General features: G+C 36.8%; 1 protein-coding gene and 1 long non-coding RNA gene across 5 annotated transcripts in view; one reads left to right on the top strand and one right to left on the bottom strand.

Moving 5' to 3' along the window:
* The window catches only part of CD44 (CD44 molecule (Indian blood group)), a 50436-nt gene that overhangs the window by 21639 nt on the left and 10464 nt on the right, over positions 1–18333 (top strand). Inside the window, exons 3-11 of one of the 3 annotated variants that reach the window (XM_018082085.2) lie at positions 1611–1747; positions 3138–3209; positions 3898–4140; positions 5445–5540; positions 11115–11219; positions 12880–13050; positions 14833–14994; positions 16521–16664; positions 18028–18276. In XM_018082085.2, the coding sequence (XP_017937574.2) occupies positions 1611–1747; positions 3138–3209; positions 3898–4140; positions 5445–5540; positions 11115–11219; positions 12880–13050; positions 14833–14994; positions 16521–16664; positions 18028–18276 (1379 nt within the window). The remainder of the gene's footprint in view (positions 1–1610; positions 1748–3137; positions 3210–3897; positions 4141–5444; positions 5541–11114; positions 11220–12879; positions 13051–14832; positions 14995–16520; positions 16665–18027; positions 18277–18333) is intronic. The other 2 variants (XM_025896063.1, XM_025896064.1) reach the window with 2 other exon arrangements.
* On the bottom strand, positions 12208–14745 carry LOC108641272. Of its 2 annotated transcripts, none has more exons than XR_001921886.2 (3): positions 14590–14745; positions 13549–13576; positions 12208–12313 (listed from the first exon to the last, which is right to left on the bottom strand). It is a non-coding gene; the product is annotated as an uncharacterized LOC108641272 (long non-coding RNA). The 2 variants fall into 2 exon arrangements; XR_001921885.2 differs by lacking the exon at positions 12208–12313 and adding an exon at positions 12446–12514.

The raw sequence follows: 18333 nt of genomic DNA, 5'->3' as shown, positions 1-18333 counted from the left end.
ATAGTGTCATGCACTGCTTTTGATGACAGCATGCGATGTTCATTTTCACAAGTATTATGATGGTGAAAGATGTGGACAAAATTGTCAGGGAACAGTGGACAGAGAATTCTTACTGGATTCTTCTGTGAGAAGTGGGTGTAATTTAAAATTGTACCACATAAAGACTAGAAACAGTTTTTTACTCTGAGGGAAAAATCCTTCATAACATAGTAAGCATGTTCTTTTTTTCTGACATTGGCAGATGAACATACATAGCAGTCTGAGTTGCCCAGCACTACATAATATGTAGAGATCAAATCCTAACTAATGCCTAGGGGTAGAGATTTCTAGTGCTATCAATTATGAGTATTCTTCAAAATGGAAAGTTTTTTCTGAAGTTAAAATATAAAGCTAATTGAAAGAAGAAGATGGATTATTTTTTTTTCAGTGGGGAGCTGTAGTTTTTTTTTTAATTTTACAATTTTCCCTAATTCAGAGTTTACCAGAGGACAGATTTGGATGTGTAAGGCATACAGATAGGATTCCTCCCTCCTGGTCAACCCTCCCTCTTACTTTCATTTGTCAATCCTGTGCTAGAGGTCCCTGTCAGTAAGCCTTAGCTCTTATTAAGCTTGAATAGGACAGGAAAAATATACTATATATAATCATCAAAATACATGTCAAATGTGAATGAATAAGATGGTGAGTGAATAAGATGAATCAACAGAACATAACACAAATAGGTCAATAATAAGGTGTCAGTTGGGAGTGTGAGTAAAGTAATTTATAATTCCACCTACAAGACACTTTCAGAACTACAAGTATCTGCACATTAGATGTGTAACTGGAATGATGTTCATAGATAAAAAACTGCAAAGCTATGACATTTACTCCTCCATGACAAATCATACCTCTCAAGAAGTGAAACAAAACCCAAATGAAGCCCCAGTTCTTATTACAATTCTATCACATATCCCAGTTAAATACTTTGGAATCAATTGTTAAAGGATTGCAAAATAGTAATAATGTATTGTACCTAGTGTAACTACAGTCTTCACTGAAATATGTGAGCTCTGTACACAATATCCACATTGTTCAACTGAAAGATAGAGTCAGAATTTGTGAATGAATGACTGCTGTATTTGAATATTTTACTAAGCTGTCAGTTTTTGCAGAAAATGATATGTGTTACAATCATTCTTTAAGTTTGCTCAGGTACCATAAATTGAGCCCCCAACATTTCATTTCTGTGTGGAATGTCACTGAGCATTATGTTATGTCAAAGCAACGAAAATGTGAATCCCTAAAGGAGAAACAATCCAGTCTTTAGTGTCAGGTAATACAACCTCCCACTGAACAAAAAGTGCACTTGCTTCCTTCACTTTCACTGCCTTGCTCTGGAATCAATTGCTCTAGCAAATAAGATGCTTATTTAGCTAAAATGGGTTAAATTCTAGAAATTACTTACGAAAGAGTGTAAGTGGTCAGAGATAGTCCATGAAAAAGGAACAAAAAAGTATGCATAAAGGCATACACTTTAAAAAAATTATGACTTCTTTGTAGTTTCTTCATGTTTGAGGTGCCATCTGTTATAGTAAGTAATATGGTTTATTTACCTCTGTCCTTCACAGGTATGGTTTTGTAGTGGGGCATATTGTTATCCCACGAATCAGACCGTATCATCTTTGTGCAGCAAACCATACTGGCATTTACAAGCTCCCAGCAAATACAACTGGTCGGTATGATGCATATTGTTACAATGAGACAGGTACGTATGTGATTTTATGACGTATTTTAGAAACAGATCAACTAAAAATAATGTATGTAATCTCCTATTTAAGGTACTGGAATGAAGGCTTCTATAATAAACATAATCTCTTTTTCAGCTGAGGAGAAATACATTTTTTCAAACTCCAGAAGTGTAACTATCATGCCAGCAATGAATTTGATCCATTTTGTTACTAGTGTGACTTGACCTAAACTTTTTTTCTGCCTCTGGGAGTAACTTAGTAGCTTCAGAACACTTCATTATAATGGCTTAGTGAAGTGAACAACTGCAGCAGTAAATCTGAAAGACACAAGTGTTGTCAGTGCTGGCATTCAGCTCTTCTGTTCATGCGCACATGAGCTTCTATAGCCAAAAGCAGTTACTTGTGTTCAGGAATACCAGGAGTGGCTGCCACCTGCAGCAGTGAGGGCCATCCCAGGCCCGTGGACATGGCTGCTGCTCTCCTGTTTGTAGGTTCATTCAGTATTTGCTTAGGCAAATCTCCATTCAGACATTAGGCAGCTAGACAGCAACGTGGGTCAGAAGCAGACCACTTTTGTCTAAGGTTTTGAACTTTTTAGTAGATAGAAATATTTTATTAAATTATTAGGAAAATGTGGGTAGTCCATGACAGATGCTGAACACAATATTTTAAGATAAAATCTGGACTAACTTCAAGTGGCTTTAGTTTCAGTAGATTGTGACATTCACAGACAGTTGTTACAGAAAGCTGCAGGAAAAAATCATTCATGATTTAGGTGGCAGTGACATTTTCTGATGTCATTCTTAGTATTGGCATAGTATGTGAACTGCCATCCTCTGATACTTGCAAATGACTATTCTGCTGCTACAGTGATGTCCATTGCCCTCAGAGCTTTATAACTCCTCCCAAGTATTATTCCCTTCCACCAGTATGATTGGGTAGCTTACACACTGGCCCCAAATGTGGCACTTCAGCCCACTGGAGGAAGCAGTGCTCACCAGACCAGGGCAAACTTTACCTGTGCAGAGCCCTCCATGGAGGGGACAGTCTCTCCAGTTAGAGAGGGTTAGGGTTGCCACTTCCATCATGACAATGGGGCTGCCTGCATTGAAACTGGGTCATAAGGCTGTTTTAACTGGCATTGACTGCAACTGTTTTCTGGAATGGCTATGGAAATGGAGAATCTAATTGTTAGCTGACAGAACTAACAATATTGAAGTGTTCCACCTCAGAAGGAGAAAAAAGGGAAAGTAGGTACATCAGTGAATAAAATTTTTTGGAAATTTGTTTCCAACTGTCCTCATCTGAAGCTGATGTTTTGTGATTACATGCCATTAATATGGGTATACATATGACTTTTATACTCATTTTCTCAAATTAATACTTTCTATTTTCCTTCTTTCACAGAAACAAGGGACATAGGGTGTGAGCCAGTCGAAAAACTAGATACTTCTCTCCTCAGTAATCAAGATGAAATAGGTACTGTACTGATTAGAAAGACATGCACTTGCTCAGTTTTTAGTATCTGGTTATGTTTTTTTATATAAACAATTACTGATATTAAAAAAATCAAACCAAACATAAGAAAAAGAAGTTAAGAGACATTAAACAGAAATTAAAACAATTGGTCACTTCTTTTCCCCTAAATCTTACGGAGCTTTGTTTGTTTCAGGGTGCTACCAAACACTTTTTTATATAGGTATTTGACATTTTTAGCATCTCAGAGTGGATAATATCTCTTTGACACATAAAACTTGGCTTAAGACAACAACCTTTCTACATCTCATTTGAGCCGTTTGTTAGAAAAGCAGCTGGAAGTGGAAGAAAATGCTCATAATAAATTATTTGTTACAATTCTGAAATTCTGATTGACTTTACAAATGCCGAGATTTTATGTTAAAACCAAAATGTTTGGTGGAAATAAGTGATGCAGGGTAGGCCCTACGTATTTGAGAAATATGTAAACTAGCATATATACATTAGACATGTTTTAGTGAAGTATTATCTAGACAGGTTAGGATGGCAAAAATGGATGAACCGGTATTAATTCACAAGTGTTTTTTTCTTTATTTTTTTTTTGTTGTTGTAGAACTAAAACTGTTTAGCATTACTGAAATATAGCTATGTAGCTCCTTGATATTAGCTGCTTAATTCCCTCTTTCCACAGTCATTGACAATGCAGATGGCTCACGTTATAATGCAGATGGCACACGTCATACCGGTGGAGAGTCCTCAACTTCAGGTGCAGACGATGAAAATGTAGGTAGTGGATCAACTCATGAGACAACTCCCATGGATACTTCCATCAGGAGATCCAGCCCCTCATATTATGGAAGTGCTACTCCAGTCTCACAGCTGCCAGATCACACTTCTGGAGGGGGTGAAAAAGGAACTCCTGGAAAAGACTATGGTACGGACAGTAGGTTGCCCTTTAATATAAGTGAGTGAAAGATTACATTGATAGTTAAAGGATATAATAAGGGATTGAAAAGTACCATCTCTAATTTGTATTCAGGAGAAAAAAAAAGAGAGAATGTGTGTCTTTGAAAGAAAACTGAGGCATTCTAAATTTCTAAGCATTTTTTTGATTGCATGTGAGTATGAAGCATATGTAGAGATAAGGATAACATTCTTATCTGTTTTCTAAATGAAATGACATTAAATAATAAGAATGAGGAGGAGTTTACAATAGAAGAGATTTCTCTTTGTATAAATACAGGAGGTTTTTTAGGACATCATCTTACTACTGCATATTAGAGAATGCTTAGGGAGATAGATATGTCAAATTAAAATGTTATTAATAACTTCTTTTAGGTAGTAAAGCCAAATTCAAATTTCATGAAGCCCTACCAAATAGAAACGCCATCTTCTTTTCTATATATTTTATTTCATCTTTTATGGTTCTTGTGTGGATGAAATTATCTGAAGTCTGAAAGACTAGCTCCAATTGAACTGAAGGGATACAAATATAAGTCATCCTCTAAGGACAGTAAAGTTTACTGTGTGACTACAGGCTATTTATCAAATCACCCGTAACTTACCAGTGAAGGGTAACAGTATTTTACTTCACTATCTTCAGTATATACTTAAATTAAAAATAAAAAAAAAAGAGCAGAAGTATTAGGATTATAAAATTACTCTTCACTTGTGGTATACTCATGATATGTTATGCTTGTTTTTCCATATAGTTAGCATCATGAATGGTAAATCCTAACACTTTTTTCCGAAGGAACTGGGATCAGAACCATTCCCCAAGGTGTATGCTGTGTATTTTAACTGATTGCCATTACAGCTGTTATCAACTCTGCTTGCATGCAGAGTATAAATTTTTGGACTAAATCTCAGAATATATCTCAGTAGAGGGGAATACAAAAAGCTTCATTCACTCCTCTAGAATCCCTGTCCACATGGTATACAGGTAGCATTTAAATCTTGTATCACGTGAACAGATCATTGTCAGAATATTCATTATCACTGTAATACATACTCCTCTTGAAATAATCTGTAAGGTGATATCCTTACTATGTTAGTAAAGTAAGGTTATGCGGGGTTGAATTATGAGAGGAATCTAGTCTGTATCTTTCTCCTCTCTTGGACCAATAAATGAAGGAATGAAGCTGGCAGTATAGAGTAACTGAACTACTCCTAAATACTGTATTGCAACTCAGCTAACTCAGCTAATGAAATAGTAATGATTTATCCATCACCATACAGATGATGAAGTTCCATCTCTATCACCTGACATCTCTTTCGGGACAGTGGCTGATGATTTCCATGAAGAAGATGGTGGACATTATCATGCTACTACTAGTAAGATTTACATTTCATAACAACTACATTAAATATAGATTGCATTAAAACTGCTTTGTTCTTCCAGAAGGGCATTCTGGTAAGTGGTGAGGTATGCAACATTTCAAATATTGGAAAGACATTGAAAGACACTACTTTCCAAACTGGTTAAGTCAGAAATGAATTTCACTCTCTGAGACAGTGGGAACAAAATCATTTACAGTGTGTTTAATTCAATGCTTATACATGAGCTCAGAGAGATTGTTGGTTTACATTTTCCAGTGCTGTTTTATCACACCTGTTTGCTCTCTGAGGCACCACAAATTAGTACAACCAATTATTACTTGAAGTCAATTTATGTCTGAGGTAGAAAAGGACATTTTTGTCAATTTGGGAGAAAAGTCTCTGTTATTCTAATATATTTATGGTTGTGAATGTGTGTAATCTGTGTCAAAAACATGGCCTCGCTAACCAAAGCAATCCTTTATATGGTTCCAATTGCCAAGCCATTTGTGCACTGCAAAAATTAATTTCACCCTTGTTGTTGGCAGTATGCATGAGAGAAAATTTGGGCTCCACAGGCTTTGAGGAATCAAAAAACACTAGCCATTTTTCTCACCTTTGTCCTTAAATAGCTTTATTGAATCAGAAAAACTGCTTGTGATGTTTTTATCAAATATGTAATGCACAGCAGCTGCAACAAATAAAAAGCTTTTGAAGTCATCTTACACATGTTAAAATGGAAGTAATGTACATATGTTCACATTAGTTCTTAAGTTTAGAGTGATAAAGATCTTTGCCCCAGAAAATAAAGTGAACCTAAAGGGAGAACATTTTAATTACACACAGGAAATCTACAGAGGTATATTGTAGTAAAGATTGAACTGATAGACATGAAAGTTTCTTCCTACTGGCTCTTTTTTTTTTCCCCCACCAAGGAAATTCATGAAAGTGAGGAACTTGCTTGATTGTCTGTTGGTTGCTGATAGGTGGTCAAATGGTCTATGTGCTTTGGAAGGGTGGTACCCTTGTCACTGTAGAGTAAGACTGATCGTTTGTTTTACACAGTTAGCAAAAGCCTTGCTAGAAGACATAAATCACTAAAACCAAACATCTTGTCTCAGAGGATGTGAAGGTTAGTAATAGCTTATAAATATGTAGATAGGAAAAGAAATATTAGGTTGATTTTACCCCAGACCTTGAAAGAAAGTAGAAAATTTTCTGGCACTTGTTTCAAGCAAGAGCTTTTATTACAAAATATTGCCCGTAAGGGGTAGAAGCGTGGAGGAAATTCCACCTTCATATGTATTTGTTTTTGTATGCATGTGTGACTTAGTGTTTCCTCGTACAGGTGTTTCTGTACGCACTGCAAAAACCTGTGCATTTTTTTCCAGGCAGGAAAGCTGTCTGTTTTCGTTTTACTACTTGATTATCAAATGTATTGATCCTAGATATATATGTCCCTTCCTGTTGCTAACAGTTCTCTCTCATGGGCAGGACTATTTTACAGAGGGAAAACTAGAGGTATTTAAGATTTTAAAAGATCAAAATAACTATAAAGCAATGTAATACAATATGTCAATACTGATATATGTGTATGACAGAAGTGATGGCATTGGCATGATTGTTTACTGGTTTAGCATTGATAGATTGGTTCTCTGGGAAAAAAAATTATGAAAGTAATGCACCTGGGCTTTTCTGATAGATTTAGCAACATCAGCAACACCACTTTAAAGCCAAAGAGACTCAGTTATTTTAATTTTACTGCATTACAAATGAATCAATAACTTAGCAGTCCTTTCAGAAAGAAGTTAAGTATAAGCTGTGCATCTCTGTAATCAAAAAGTAATCAAAAATTCAGTAGTGTAGGAGGAAGTTACATGGAGAACAATCAAAAAAAGAAGATGAAGCTGCACCCCAATATCTGCTGTTTAGATTCCATAGCAGTGCAGGCTCAGTGGAGTATCCAGTTTAATTTCCCAGGGAAAAATCCCACAGACAGGAAAGTAGAAAATTAAGAAATAAGTAAAGAATACTATTTGTCATATATCTTCTGACAGAGGGCTAAAAATATATCTATCTAATTCTATAGTGTGTTAAAATGAGAAACAAAACTGGTGTCTCTCAATCTATATTACACACCATTTGTAAAGTTAAAGTTTTGTGAAAAGGTATCTGGCTTAATCTAAAGACTTCTTTGCTATGGGTTTGAAATGAACAATATTCACAGCTCTTTGTTCTTCAGAGAATCCCTTTTGGTATTTCTCTGGATTTAGACATTGTTGGTGATGTTCTCCATCAAGTTAATGGTCCAGATTAATACACTCTCAGCACTTTGCCATCAACTTCCTCTCCTGGATGAAAAAAGTTTCTTTGTTACTAACAAATTATGATTCATCTGAAGGTGTACCAGGAGTCAGATGTAAAATTCTGTTATTGATCAATGAAATACCCTTCTAAGTTATCAGAGCAACCTACTCAAACAGTAACTGTGATTGATTTTGTTCATACATATGTAATAGACACTTTTATTTCTATTTGCATGCCAATACCCATTTGGCTTGCCTAGCACAGTGGATGAAAACACTGTAGATTCCTCTGATTTTTCTAAGGAGAAATCTCTTTCCATCTGTAAATGCCTGTCACAAACCTCTGGAATTGACTATTTGATATGCTCTGATCTGAGAAAATATTGTGCATTGGTCATGTGATAGGAATAAAGCTGCATCTCTCTCTCTTCACGCTATGCTGACGCCTACTCTGAAAAGTGTTTCTGGTGTGGATTTAGCTGACAGCATCAGGCTAAGGGGAGTGCATGTGTCCTTTGAGTGGACTCAATAGCGGCAGTTCTGAGCCCAGGTCTCTGACAGCATTGGCTTCTTGGGATTCTCAGTAGCAGAGCAGTTTGCTTCTCTGGATGTGCTTATCTGTGGGTCACCTTTTTTCGTGACATGGATACTTCTTTCACCTTTTATGTCATCTTGGTGGATGTTCCTCGTTCTGGAGCCTAAGGCTATCTACTCTCTCCTGCTGTCAAAGCCTGTGAGGAGCTCATTAACTTTATGGCATGTGAAGGGCTAGAGAAAACCCACAGGGCTTTTTGATGTCTCCTCTCAAGGCACTGTGTTCTTTCCTGGGACTGCCAGAAGCGCTTGCATCGAGCGATGTGTTTGAGGAATGTAATGATACCATGGATTCATACATTCGCCTTGCACTCACATCCGTCTCTGTGGCATGAGGGTGCTCAGGGTGCTGGTGCTAGTGGACTTGACTTTCCTGGAGGAAAAGTGCTTCTCAAGAAATAATAACAAGAACTTGGTTAAATGGGCCATGTCCTAACAGCTCCAGGGCCTCATCATGACAACCTAGAGAAAACCACCACCCAAGCTTGGTGGAATCTGTTTCCAGACCACTGGTGGTGGTCAAATCCTGGAGAGAAGACGCAAGAAGCCACACAGGCAACCAAGGGTAAAGAATGTCATGCTAAGAGGGCATTTTGATTAGGGGCTGAAGAGGACAGAGTATGGTTAATGCTGTGAATGTGCAAAGGGTACCACACTGGGGAGCTTCAGCTGCGCTGTGGCAAAGCGATGCATCCCTTCTGAGTGAAAAGGCCAGGAGGAGATATGGACCATGAGAAGCACAGTTCTGTATATTCTCCTCTGTAATTGTAAGGCTGCATGTAGGGGAGGCAAGAAAGTCTAACTGCTGCCAGCAGAAGGCCTTGTGATTTAGGGCTTCATGGCAGATTTAACATCATCACAGCAGATGTGACCTCCAGTGGCAATGGTTCAGATGATGAAGACTCTTCAGAGGAAATGATGTACCCAACACTGTTTCCCAGCTGGGGCAGGAGTGTGGCCAAGGACAAGAGTTCTCCAAGTACGAGTAAGGAACTTGCTTTCTCTTTGGATGCTTTCCTTCTTCTTTTTCCTTTCACACTTGATGTTCCTCCTCCTTTGCCACACACATATTATGTGAAAATTGGATGATGTCCTCATCATCTGTTCCTTCAGAAATATCTCTTTTGTGATTGGAAAAATTATCTGAGCTCCATATTGATAAAAGTAATATCTCTTCTATCACTACTTAAAATTACCACCTCATTTTCTTGCCTATTCAAATGTTTTCATTCACTCATGATTTTCCAAGATGAAAAAAAACTTATCTTTCTTTCTATGAATTTTTTTTAAGTGTTAAAATAATTCTAGTTCATCCTATATATAATCTACAACTATTTAATACCAGACTTCCTGTCTGTGGAAGGAGATGTTCAGGCATAATTTGAGGAGGCCAAAGCCTAAGTGCCTTTTTCATTGGGAATTGTCAACAAAACAGTCTCATATTCGCTCCCTTCTACACTCTTCCCATGCAGTCCTCTAACATCATCTCATTTATTTTGTGACCTCAGATGTCTAGGCATGATCCAACATGATAATTGAGGTATTTTAATACATAGCTTTATTTTCCTGATAGGAATAGTCCCGCAGTCATCATCTGATAACTCTTTTTAAATTCAAAAGCCATCCATACCTGAAATAATTTTTTTCTGAAAACCAGAAAACCACCACATGTGAAGATCAGAGCCAAATGCTGTGTGTTACTGAAGCACACACTCTGGTACTTGACTTAAAGACCGGGGGGGTTTTAGCACAGAAGTTGCCATTGATGACTATACTCTAATGCTCTTATTTGTACAAAGATAATTCTGTTCTATTTCTGTAATTTTATTTAATTTAAGTACATCTTAATGTATCTGTTGTTTGTGCTCCTATTTACTCAACAGTGTTTATAAATCACTGTTTAAAAGCATTTGATTTTTCTGGAGACAGTTCAGTATTTGCATTTTTTCAGCAGTGGTCTTTGCTTTTAGAAGAAATTGCAAAATCATCAAATCATCTTGCTTTGGGGCATTTTATTCTTTTGCCTGTGTTTTGGGTATTTCTGCTGTTAATTTATTTATCTTTGAGACTCTGCACTGGTGACTTATTCCACTGGTGTATTGCATTCCAAATACTTTCTATGGCCTAGCAGTGTCTGCATGCTGCATGGGTGAAAGTGTATACAGTCTCTGATCATGGACTCTTGTGGAAGTTTTATTTTATCTTTTTAATTGTATTATAACTTTCTTCACTAATATTGGTGACCTGCTGGTTCTCAAGGTGCTATCGGTTTTTTACCGTACATCGCTTTTGAGCTCAGTGCTGTATATTCTAGCATGCTACTTTTTGAGTGCTTCTTGGGTACTTAGCAAGCATGTTTTACATGTATTAAGATATCTACCATGTTCCTTAGGTCCAGCATTATTCTTCAAACATGAGTTTAAGTGTCTCTAACTGCTGTAATGGTTTTACATTACTTCTGCTATACATTATTCTTCTATTGCTTGTTTTCCCCATTCTTCTTGGGAAAATTTTCGTCTATCCAACGCAAAGAAAAAAAGAACTGGTTTGATGTTAAGGGATTTGATAAAAAGAGTAGAGAGGCTGTAGTTAGGATATACATGAATTTCCATTTTCCATCACCTTTATGGCACACATGAACAGTGGTAGACTTAGAGTATAGTCAGCGCTCAATCCTCCATTGTCCCAACAGCTGTGGACTCACAACACGAAACGCTTCTGGAAATCTCCACACAAGATCATTGGAATCCCACCTTCACAGATGAAGAGGAGCAGTATCCTAGCTCTCCTAGCAGGGGTAAAGGAATCAAGCATTTCAGATAATATTCAGATTTGTGACGTAAATGTAACACTCATGGTGCAGCTGTTCATAATTCCCATACCATTAGCCTTAGTTCAGTGTAATGCCTTTACATTATTTGTACTAGAGCCCTCATAGGTGGCATCTATCTGTTGTTCCAAGTCTATCTTTTGCATCTAAAGTTAGTTAATTGCCACTTTTCCTCACATTTCTGGTATTTTTATATTTGCACTACCAGTAGCAAAATAGAACTGAGTAGACTGTAACTTTTGGTGACCAACCTCGGTGAGGAAAAAAAAATCCCTTTTTCCATTTCAAAATTTTCAATTTGAAAATCTGAAGACAAAAGACAAAACAGGGAGCTAGTGTTTCAAAATCATGAAATTTTCCTACAAAAATCATCCTCCAGAAGAATGTGAACATTTTGCTACCAGTGCTAGTGCCAGTAGCCTACTGAGATACCAAAGCATTCAAGGCTAGAAGCTTCTGTAGGCAAAGGCTTACAGAGCTCATTCTCAAGCTATTTTTGCTGTGCCTTTCTGGTCCTGAGCTTGTTTTGAACAGCGAAGGTTTATACAATTGTCATTAGAACAAGATCTGTAATCACCCAGAAAAAATTTTTGTGGTAACTTTCTTTTATTTGTGGCGTATTTTTAGATCAGTTGTATTCATACATTAGTTAATATTAACTCTTTTTTTTATAAGATGATACAGATGTATTAGGTTTAATTTAAAAAGAATGGATTACATTTTCATGAGTGCTCTCTATATGACTATTTCATTGCCTGAATGTGAAAATAAATATTTCTCCAGTTTTTCCCATTTTGGGAAGTAGCATAGGTTTCTCTAGCTGGTTTCTTAGCATATATAACAAGTCCAACTCATTATTTGCATGCTCTGATTAATGACCTTTGCTTTACTTTTAGTATATCACTCATGGAAATTTTTGATACCTAAGGCAAATATATTTCTACCTGAGTTCTAGTGCTCATCTTAGGTTTTTCTGATGTATCTTTTCCAAACCTGTTGATACTCAATAGAAAACCTCTTGTGGTGGTGGTACTTCAGCTTCTTTCTGACTGCATCTTGTGCTGTGTAAGCAAGAGTAAATTAAAGAGTAAGAGCTTTAATTATTATTGAGTTCAAAATAAGTATGCTTATCAACTTCGAATATATGAACCTACTTATTTCATCTTTCCAGTCTCAGAAGAAATTACAATTTCCTTGGGGCTGGCTTTGTAATTGTGTAATTGAGATATTAACTCAAAAGAGAAAGTTCATCCACTTTTTCACTGTAAAAATGCAGAATAAACAGACTCAACAGTTAAGTTAGTACTAATGAATATGAAATAGAGGTGTAAGCTGTTGTTTCTATGTGCTCTTCTGCTGCTTCTCCAATATCTTTTCTCTTCCATTGGTCATTGGGATCCTTTCTAGCCCACTTAAATCTTCTTCTGATCCTGGTGATGGTTTTGTGTCATAAGGTTTCCAAAGGACCACTTTTTCTTTCATCTTTCATTTCACATCAAATGCAACAACAAGAAAAAGCCAAAACACAAAAACCAGGCGTCTTTGTTATTAAACCATGATATGAGAATATGACTGATGATGGGTATTTTGATCATTACTGATTCAATCATCATCTTATCAACACTAGTTACAAGTGAAAATGAAAATCAAGGACCAACCCAACATCCACTATCATACACCATTCATTCTGGAGGGATCAGTCAAGAACAAAATCCTGCAAATACCACGGAGAGTATTGAACCACATGAATTTACTGTTGCAGGTGAAAATTATTTTGAAAAGGAATCTTCTCATACAGGTAATATTACAGGTCACATTTTAGTAAATTATCGAGTCTTTCTGAAGGTTTACTTTTAGGATTTTTTTTACTAATATTTTTGCATTCTGAGGCCATAGGACAGATTCTGTGAATACCCCTGAGCAATTCTGATGTTATATTATTTTTAATTATTCAAAAATAATTTTAATTTTTAATTATTTTTCAGACCTGTCCCTGGGTGTTTTTTTCTCTTCTATTTGATTTGCAGGTCAAGACCTTTAGTATTGTAACCTTCCGTAACTGCCTCCTACATTTTGTGTTGTGTCTCATGCAGTCACAAGCTTTTAACAAGCTGTCTACCAGGGTTTTATCTGTAGGAAACAGAGAAGGTTTAATAATGTCTGTTGTATATTTCATTCACTGGGACCTGTGTTCACTCCCCTGTTGCAAGTCATTATCAGACCCAGGATTTCTTTTTTCAGTTTTTGTTAATATGGCAATTATATCTAAAAAAAATTATCTAAAATGTCTACTCACCTTACTTTTGAACTATGACAGTGTGATACTGGTGATGAAGGGAAGAAAACAAAGCACAGTGTAGAATAAGAAAGAGGCTTCTCTCTTCCATTCGTTGCATCAATTGAAACATAAAAGACCAAATTATACCTTAAAGCTAGTAACTGAAAATTGGCATATATTAGTTTCTGTTCCTGTGAGTGTACCAAGCTTACTAGTTAATGACAGATGTGCTGCCAGCAATCTACTCTTGCAAATTATTAAATACAGGTCTCTGAAGAGAAGTATATCACAAACATAACTTAGATGCTGTTTCTATTCATTCAACTAAATTTAATCTTATTAGCAAAAGTTTTGTGTAGCTCACTGTTTCAGTAGTGCCTAAGTCCACATTGCTGTAAGATATCAATCCCAGATATGTCATCACCGTCCTTAAAAAATCTGGTGATGCAGTACAATGCAATATGAGATAGAGATAAATGTGTAAACACCGTACTGTGCCATACTTTACCAGACTACACTGCACTATACTACACTATTTTACATTATACTACACTGCTATAGCAATATGTAATAGCCTAGTTGCAATTGAAATTGTAACACAGTGTGGCAAATTTCTTATTGTATTGAAGGGGCTAAGGAGGGTTATGCTTCCTATAAGATTCAGGTACTCTTTTGCTATGACTATCTAATAAAAACTACAGATTGATTGATATGGATAAGTTTTTTCTAAATAACTGTGATATCAAATATTCTCCAGTTGAATGCTGTCTTATCTAGGGTGTGTAGCATGTGCTAGCATTCCCCTCTGTCATACTTCCTCGTCTGTTTTCCTGGAGATGCTGCAACTAATAAAACAGTGAAATTTCGAGGGGGGGGAAATTGGATCCAGTCAATGCACTGAAATTCTGTGATTAAAATCTTACTGATGGGTCATATCCTTGCATTTGTTTCTGCCTTTGAGGTTCTTAGTTCTGAGTCAGTGGATATTGGTTTGATATTCAACCAAAACAATGTCAACAGCAAGATTCAGGGAAATACTTTTGAAAAACAATAAGATACCTTGATTCTGAAAAGCATATGTTTGGTTTGAGGAAGGAGTTGGTCCTACTGATGAGAGTAGGCAGCTTTTCTAAACATAAACCAGGATGAGAAGCAAATCTACTTTACTCCTCTTTGCCATTAAATGTAGTAGACATGTGAGCAAGGCCTGTCATAGAGACAAGAACCGAAGAGGAGAATAATATGAGAAATGGATCTTTATATACTGAGTTCATAATTACTTCATCATCATCATCATAACAGCTATGGTCTCCACCCATGGGGCCAAACAGAATGACTCCATGCAAGACCCATGGATATATCCAGGCTGGGACAACGGAGAGGAATATGCAACATGGCCTGCTATAACGGATAGAACTATTCCTTCCAGAGGGAATAATCATGAGAAAGACTCTTCCACTACAGGTACTACTAATAATGTCAGTTATGTGTACTGCATCACTTCTGTCTCTCAGGTGGCCTGTCCTGGAAAGATGCTGCATAAACTTGTAGACATGGGTAATTACTAATCTCTTAAAATAACAATATAAGTTGTAGAATGACTAGTTTTCTCTGTGCTCCATCTGGATGGTGGTGAGACAAAAGTTTTCTATTTTAGCTCTGTATAAAACATTTGTTCTTTTCTTGCCAACACCACTTTCAGTACTTTCCATTCCTTGATGAAGCATGGCTGTGAAATTGCATCCAGATCATTACATAAGTTATGTTACTTTGTGTTGCCAAACTATCTTTATCTTAAAGTTGAATTCATACTTATGTGTATTTGTATATCAACAGGTTAATGCATTTATTTGTGAATATTCATCTGGGGAAACAGTGTTCTTTTCACAGATTTTATCAAAATATTTGTCCCTCTGATTCACAGAATGATGGGAGAAAAAAATTTACAAAACTGGCATGACACGAAATCATGATGCAATCTCATATAACATACTATTCATAACATTAAAATAATGTGCTAAAAACATGATACAGTCTCTTCTTCTGAAGACTGTCACTGGGATCTGTACATGTAGCCAAAGTCTTGCTCCAGCGTGGTGAGCAGAGATGTGATGCTTTGTGGTCTCTCAGAAGCCAGTGACAGGGTGGAAGAAGAAGGAGAGGCCTTCATGTCTTCTTCCCTCCTTCTGTGCTTTGAATGAGGAAGGTGGATGTGCTTTCTGGCTTGCTGTGGTGCAATATGGAAATACAATGTGAAAACAATATGGGTGGTGGTTTTGTGTGAGTGCTCCGCTTTAAAGCTGATCATGGCACCATCATGCCAGTCACAGAATCTGTGGAGGATGTTAATGAAGAGAAAGCAACCAAGGAGCCACTGGCACCTGGCACTCCACCTGGAAGGGAAAGTGAACCAGCAAACACCACAGATGGTTCCCATGTCGGTTGGATACCTGCAATTTTTCCAGACACTGAAGACCACCTTAACCGCTTGCAGACCCCTCTTACTACTCGTAAGAACAATGAATTATAACTTGTCACCACTCACAGTGTCTTGAGTAACTTTCTACAGTGACTGTAGAAAGGGTTCTTTACTGTCAGTATGGATACCTGCAATGTAAAATATGCCGTAACAGCACATGGCAGTGTCCCAGAAGTTGCGGCTGTGTAGACAGCCTGGGACACAGGTCAGGGAATCCTTGTGACTGCTGTCTCTATGTCCCTGTGTCCACTGTCCTTGGGAATATTTTTTATTAAGTAAAAAAGTGGATGAGCAAATGAAAATGTCTCATCAAAACCTTGAGAGAGCAGTGGTAGACCTGTGCGGGACAGGTCTCCTTTCTCTTATCTTTTTGTGTTGAGAAAAGGGTAACAGTGGTTTAAGGAGACTTGAATGAGATGGGAATGGGAAGGCCACAGCAGCACACAGATGGAATTCACAGCTGATTAAATAATCTATATTTAAATCATCTGTTATTAAACCATCATAACAGCTGTTGCCTCTCCTGATGGTGCCCACCACAAAGACCCAACTCAACCACCTCTGCATTCAGCTAATGAACCAGGACAGGGCACTGAAGGCATCACAAATCCCACAGATACCCCAAGGGATGAAGTCCTCCACAAGACCACAGCCAGTATAATCAAAGCTGGTAATGACTCTCATCTGATAGGTACCAGTAAGAATAATGGATCATACTCATTTCTCATGCTTGTGTGAAATGAGGCATTATTTCTTCTGAAACTTGTATCCTTTCCCTATCTTTCTCATCTTGGAGATCTACATTCTTGTTGTGAACTTGCAGTGCAAATGTTTTTATCATTTTGTTGCATGTGAATATCCCAACAAGATTTGCTCCCTATTTAAGGATATTTTTTTCCCTGAATGCTCTCCGTCTTATGTCCCCTGACTTTTCTCAGGTTTATTTTTAGTAGATGGTAATACTGAGAAAGCAGTTGCTTTGTGGAAGTGGCCAGTAGTGTAAATAAATCATAAATTTAAATATGTCTTTTCATGTCTGACTTTTCCTGATCTTGATATTTCCACATATTCTCTTAATACTGTGAAATTTGAAATAATTTACTGGAGTTTGTTCATGTAGTTCTTCAAGGTTCTACTTAATGTCCGAAGATCTGCATGTTACTCAATTAAAATTACCCGAGTTCAAAATACTGCTTTTTCATATAATATAATATAATGTTACTTATTTTTATGACATCATAGTGCTTTGGAAGTTTTTGCATGTCTCTTACATTTTCTAAAAAAGAAATTCTATGGAAAAATTAGCATTTATGCTTTCCCTTCTTCAAAGTCCATTTTCATCAGAATTATTTAATCCACAACATTTAGGATTTGCCAAAGACCTATGAAAGCTAAAGATTGTGTGAATTAAAATATAGTTTGTGGATTAAAGTATAGTTGTATTCTCTACCCCCTACTCCTGTTTTCTAAATATGAAGGAGATTTGGTAAAGCTTCACAGTTCATTGTTTATTAAGCTTATGTGATTTGACAGATCAGTTGCAAATATGAAAAAGCAAGTATGATTTAGCAATTTATTCAAATGTTTTAAATTTAGCCATTCTAATGTAATTCCTGTATAACAACAGGAATTCTTATACTAATTTTATTATGAAAATAACATTACTATTTTTGCCCTTCCAAGTAGTGTTTGTGAGGTATTTTCAAAACTGACACTTCAGGTTGCATTGTTTGTAAATGCATATTTCGGTTTCTGATTTTGCTTAGTGATGATAACTTTCAGTAGTGTAATTTTAAATTGGTATTAAACTTTATTATTAGGGTGTTAGTGAAGGAACAGACAACCCAAAAAGCGTGACATATACAGAAGATATTCTTTGCTTGTGGGGTTTGTTTTTTTTTCTTCTCACTACATATTCTACATAGGCTAATAAATAAAAGACTAGAGATTGCTGAATTAAATAAAGAGGGAAAAATTTGTAAGGTAGGGTTTTTAAAATGTCTTTGAAGTTAACTTAGCCATCATCACAACAGTCACAGCCTCCACTGATGTTCTGGTACCAGAAGATACTACTCAGGAAGCGTGGGCAACTCACATCATGGTAACAGCTGTTGCCTCTCCTGATGATGCCCACCACAAAGACCCAACTCAACCACCTCTGCCTTCAGATAATGAATCAAGACATGGCTCTGAAGGCATCACAAATCCCACAGATGCCCCCAGGGATGAAGTCCTCCACAAGACCACAGCCAGTATAATCAAAGCTGGTAATGACTCTCATCTGATAGGTACCAGTAAGAATAATGGATCATACTCATTTCTCA

The sequence above is a fragment of the Manacus vitellinus genome, unplaced genomic scaffold, assembly GCF_001715985.3.
Source record: "Manacus vitellinus isolate BGI_N305 unplaced genomic scaffold, ASM171598v3 scaffold_59_pilon, whole genome shotgun sequence".
Taxonomy (NCBI): Eukaryota; Metazoa; Chordata; class Aves; order Passeriformes; family Pipridae; genus Manacus; species Manacus vitellinus.
The sequence above is the reverse complement of the archived record's forward strand: the minus strand, read 5'-3'. Positions and strand labels throughout refer to the sequence as shown.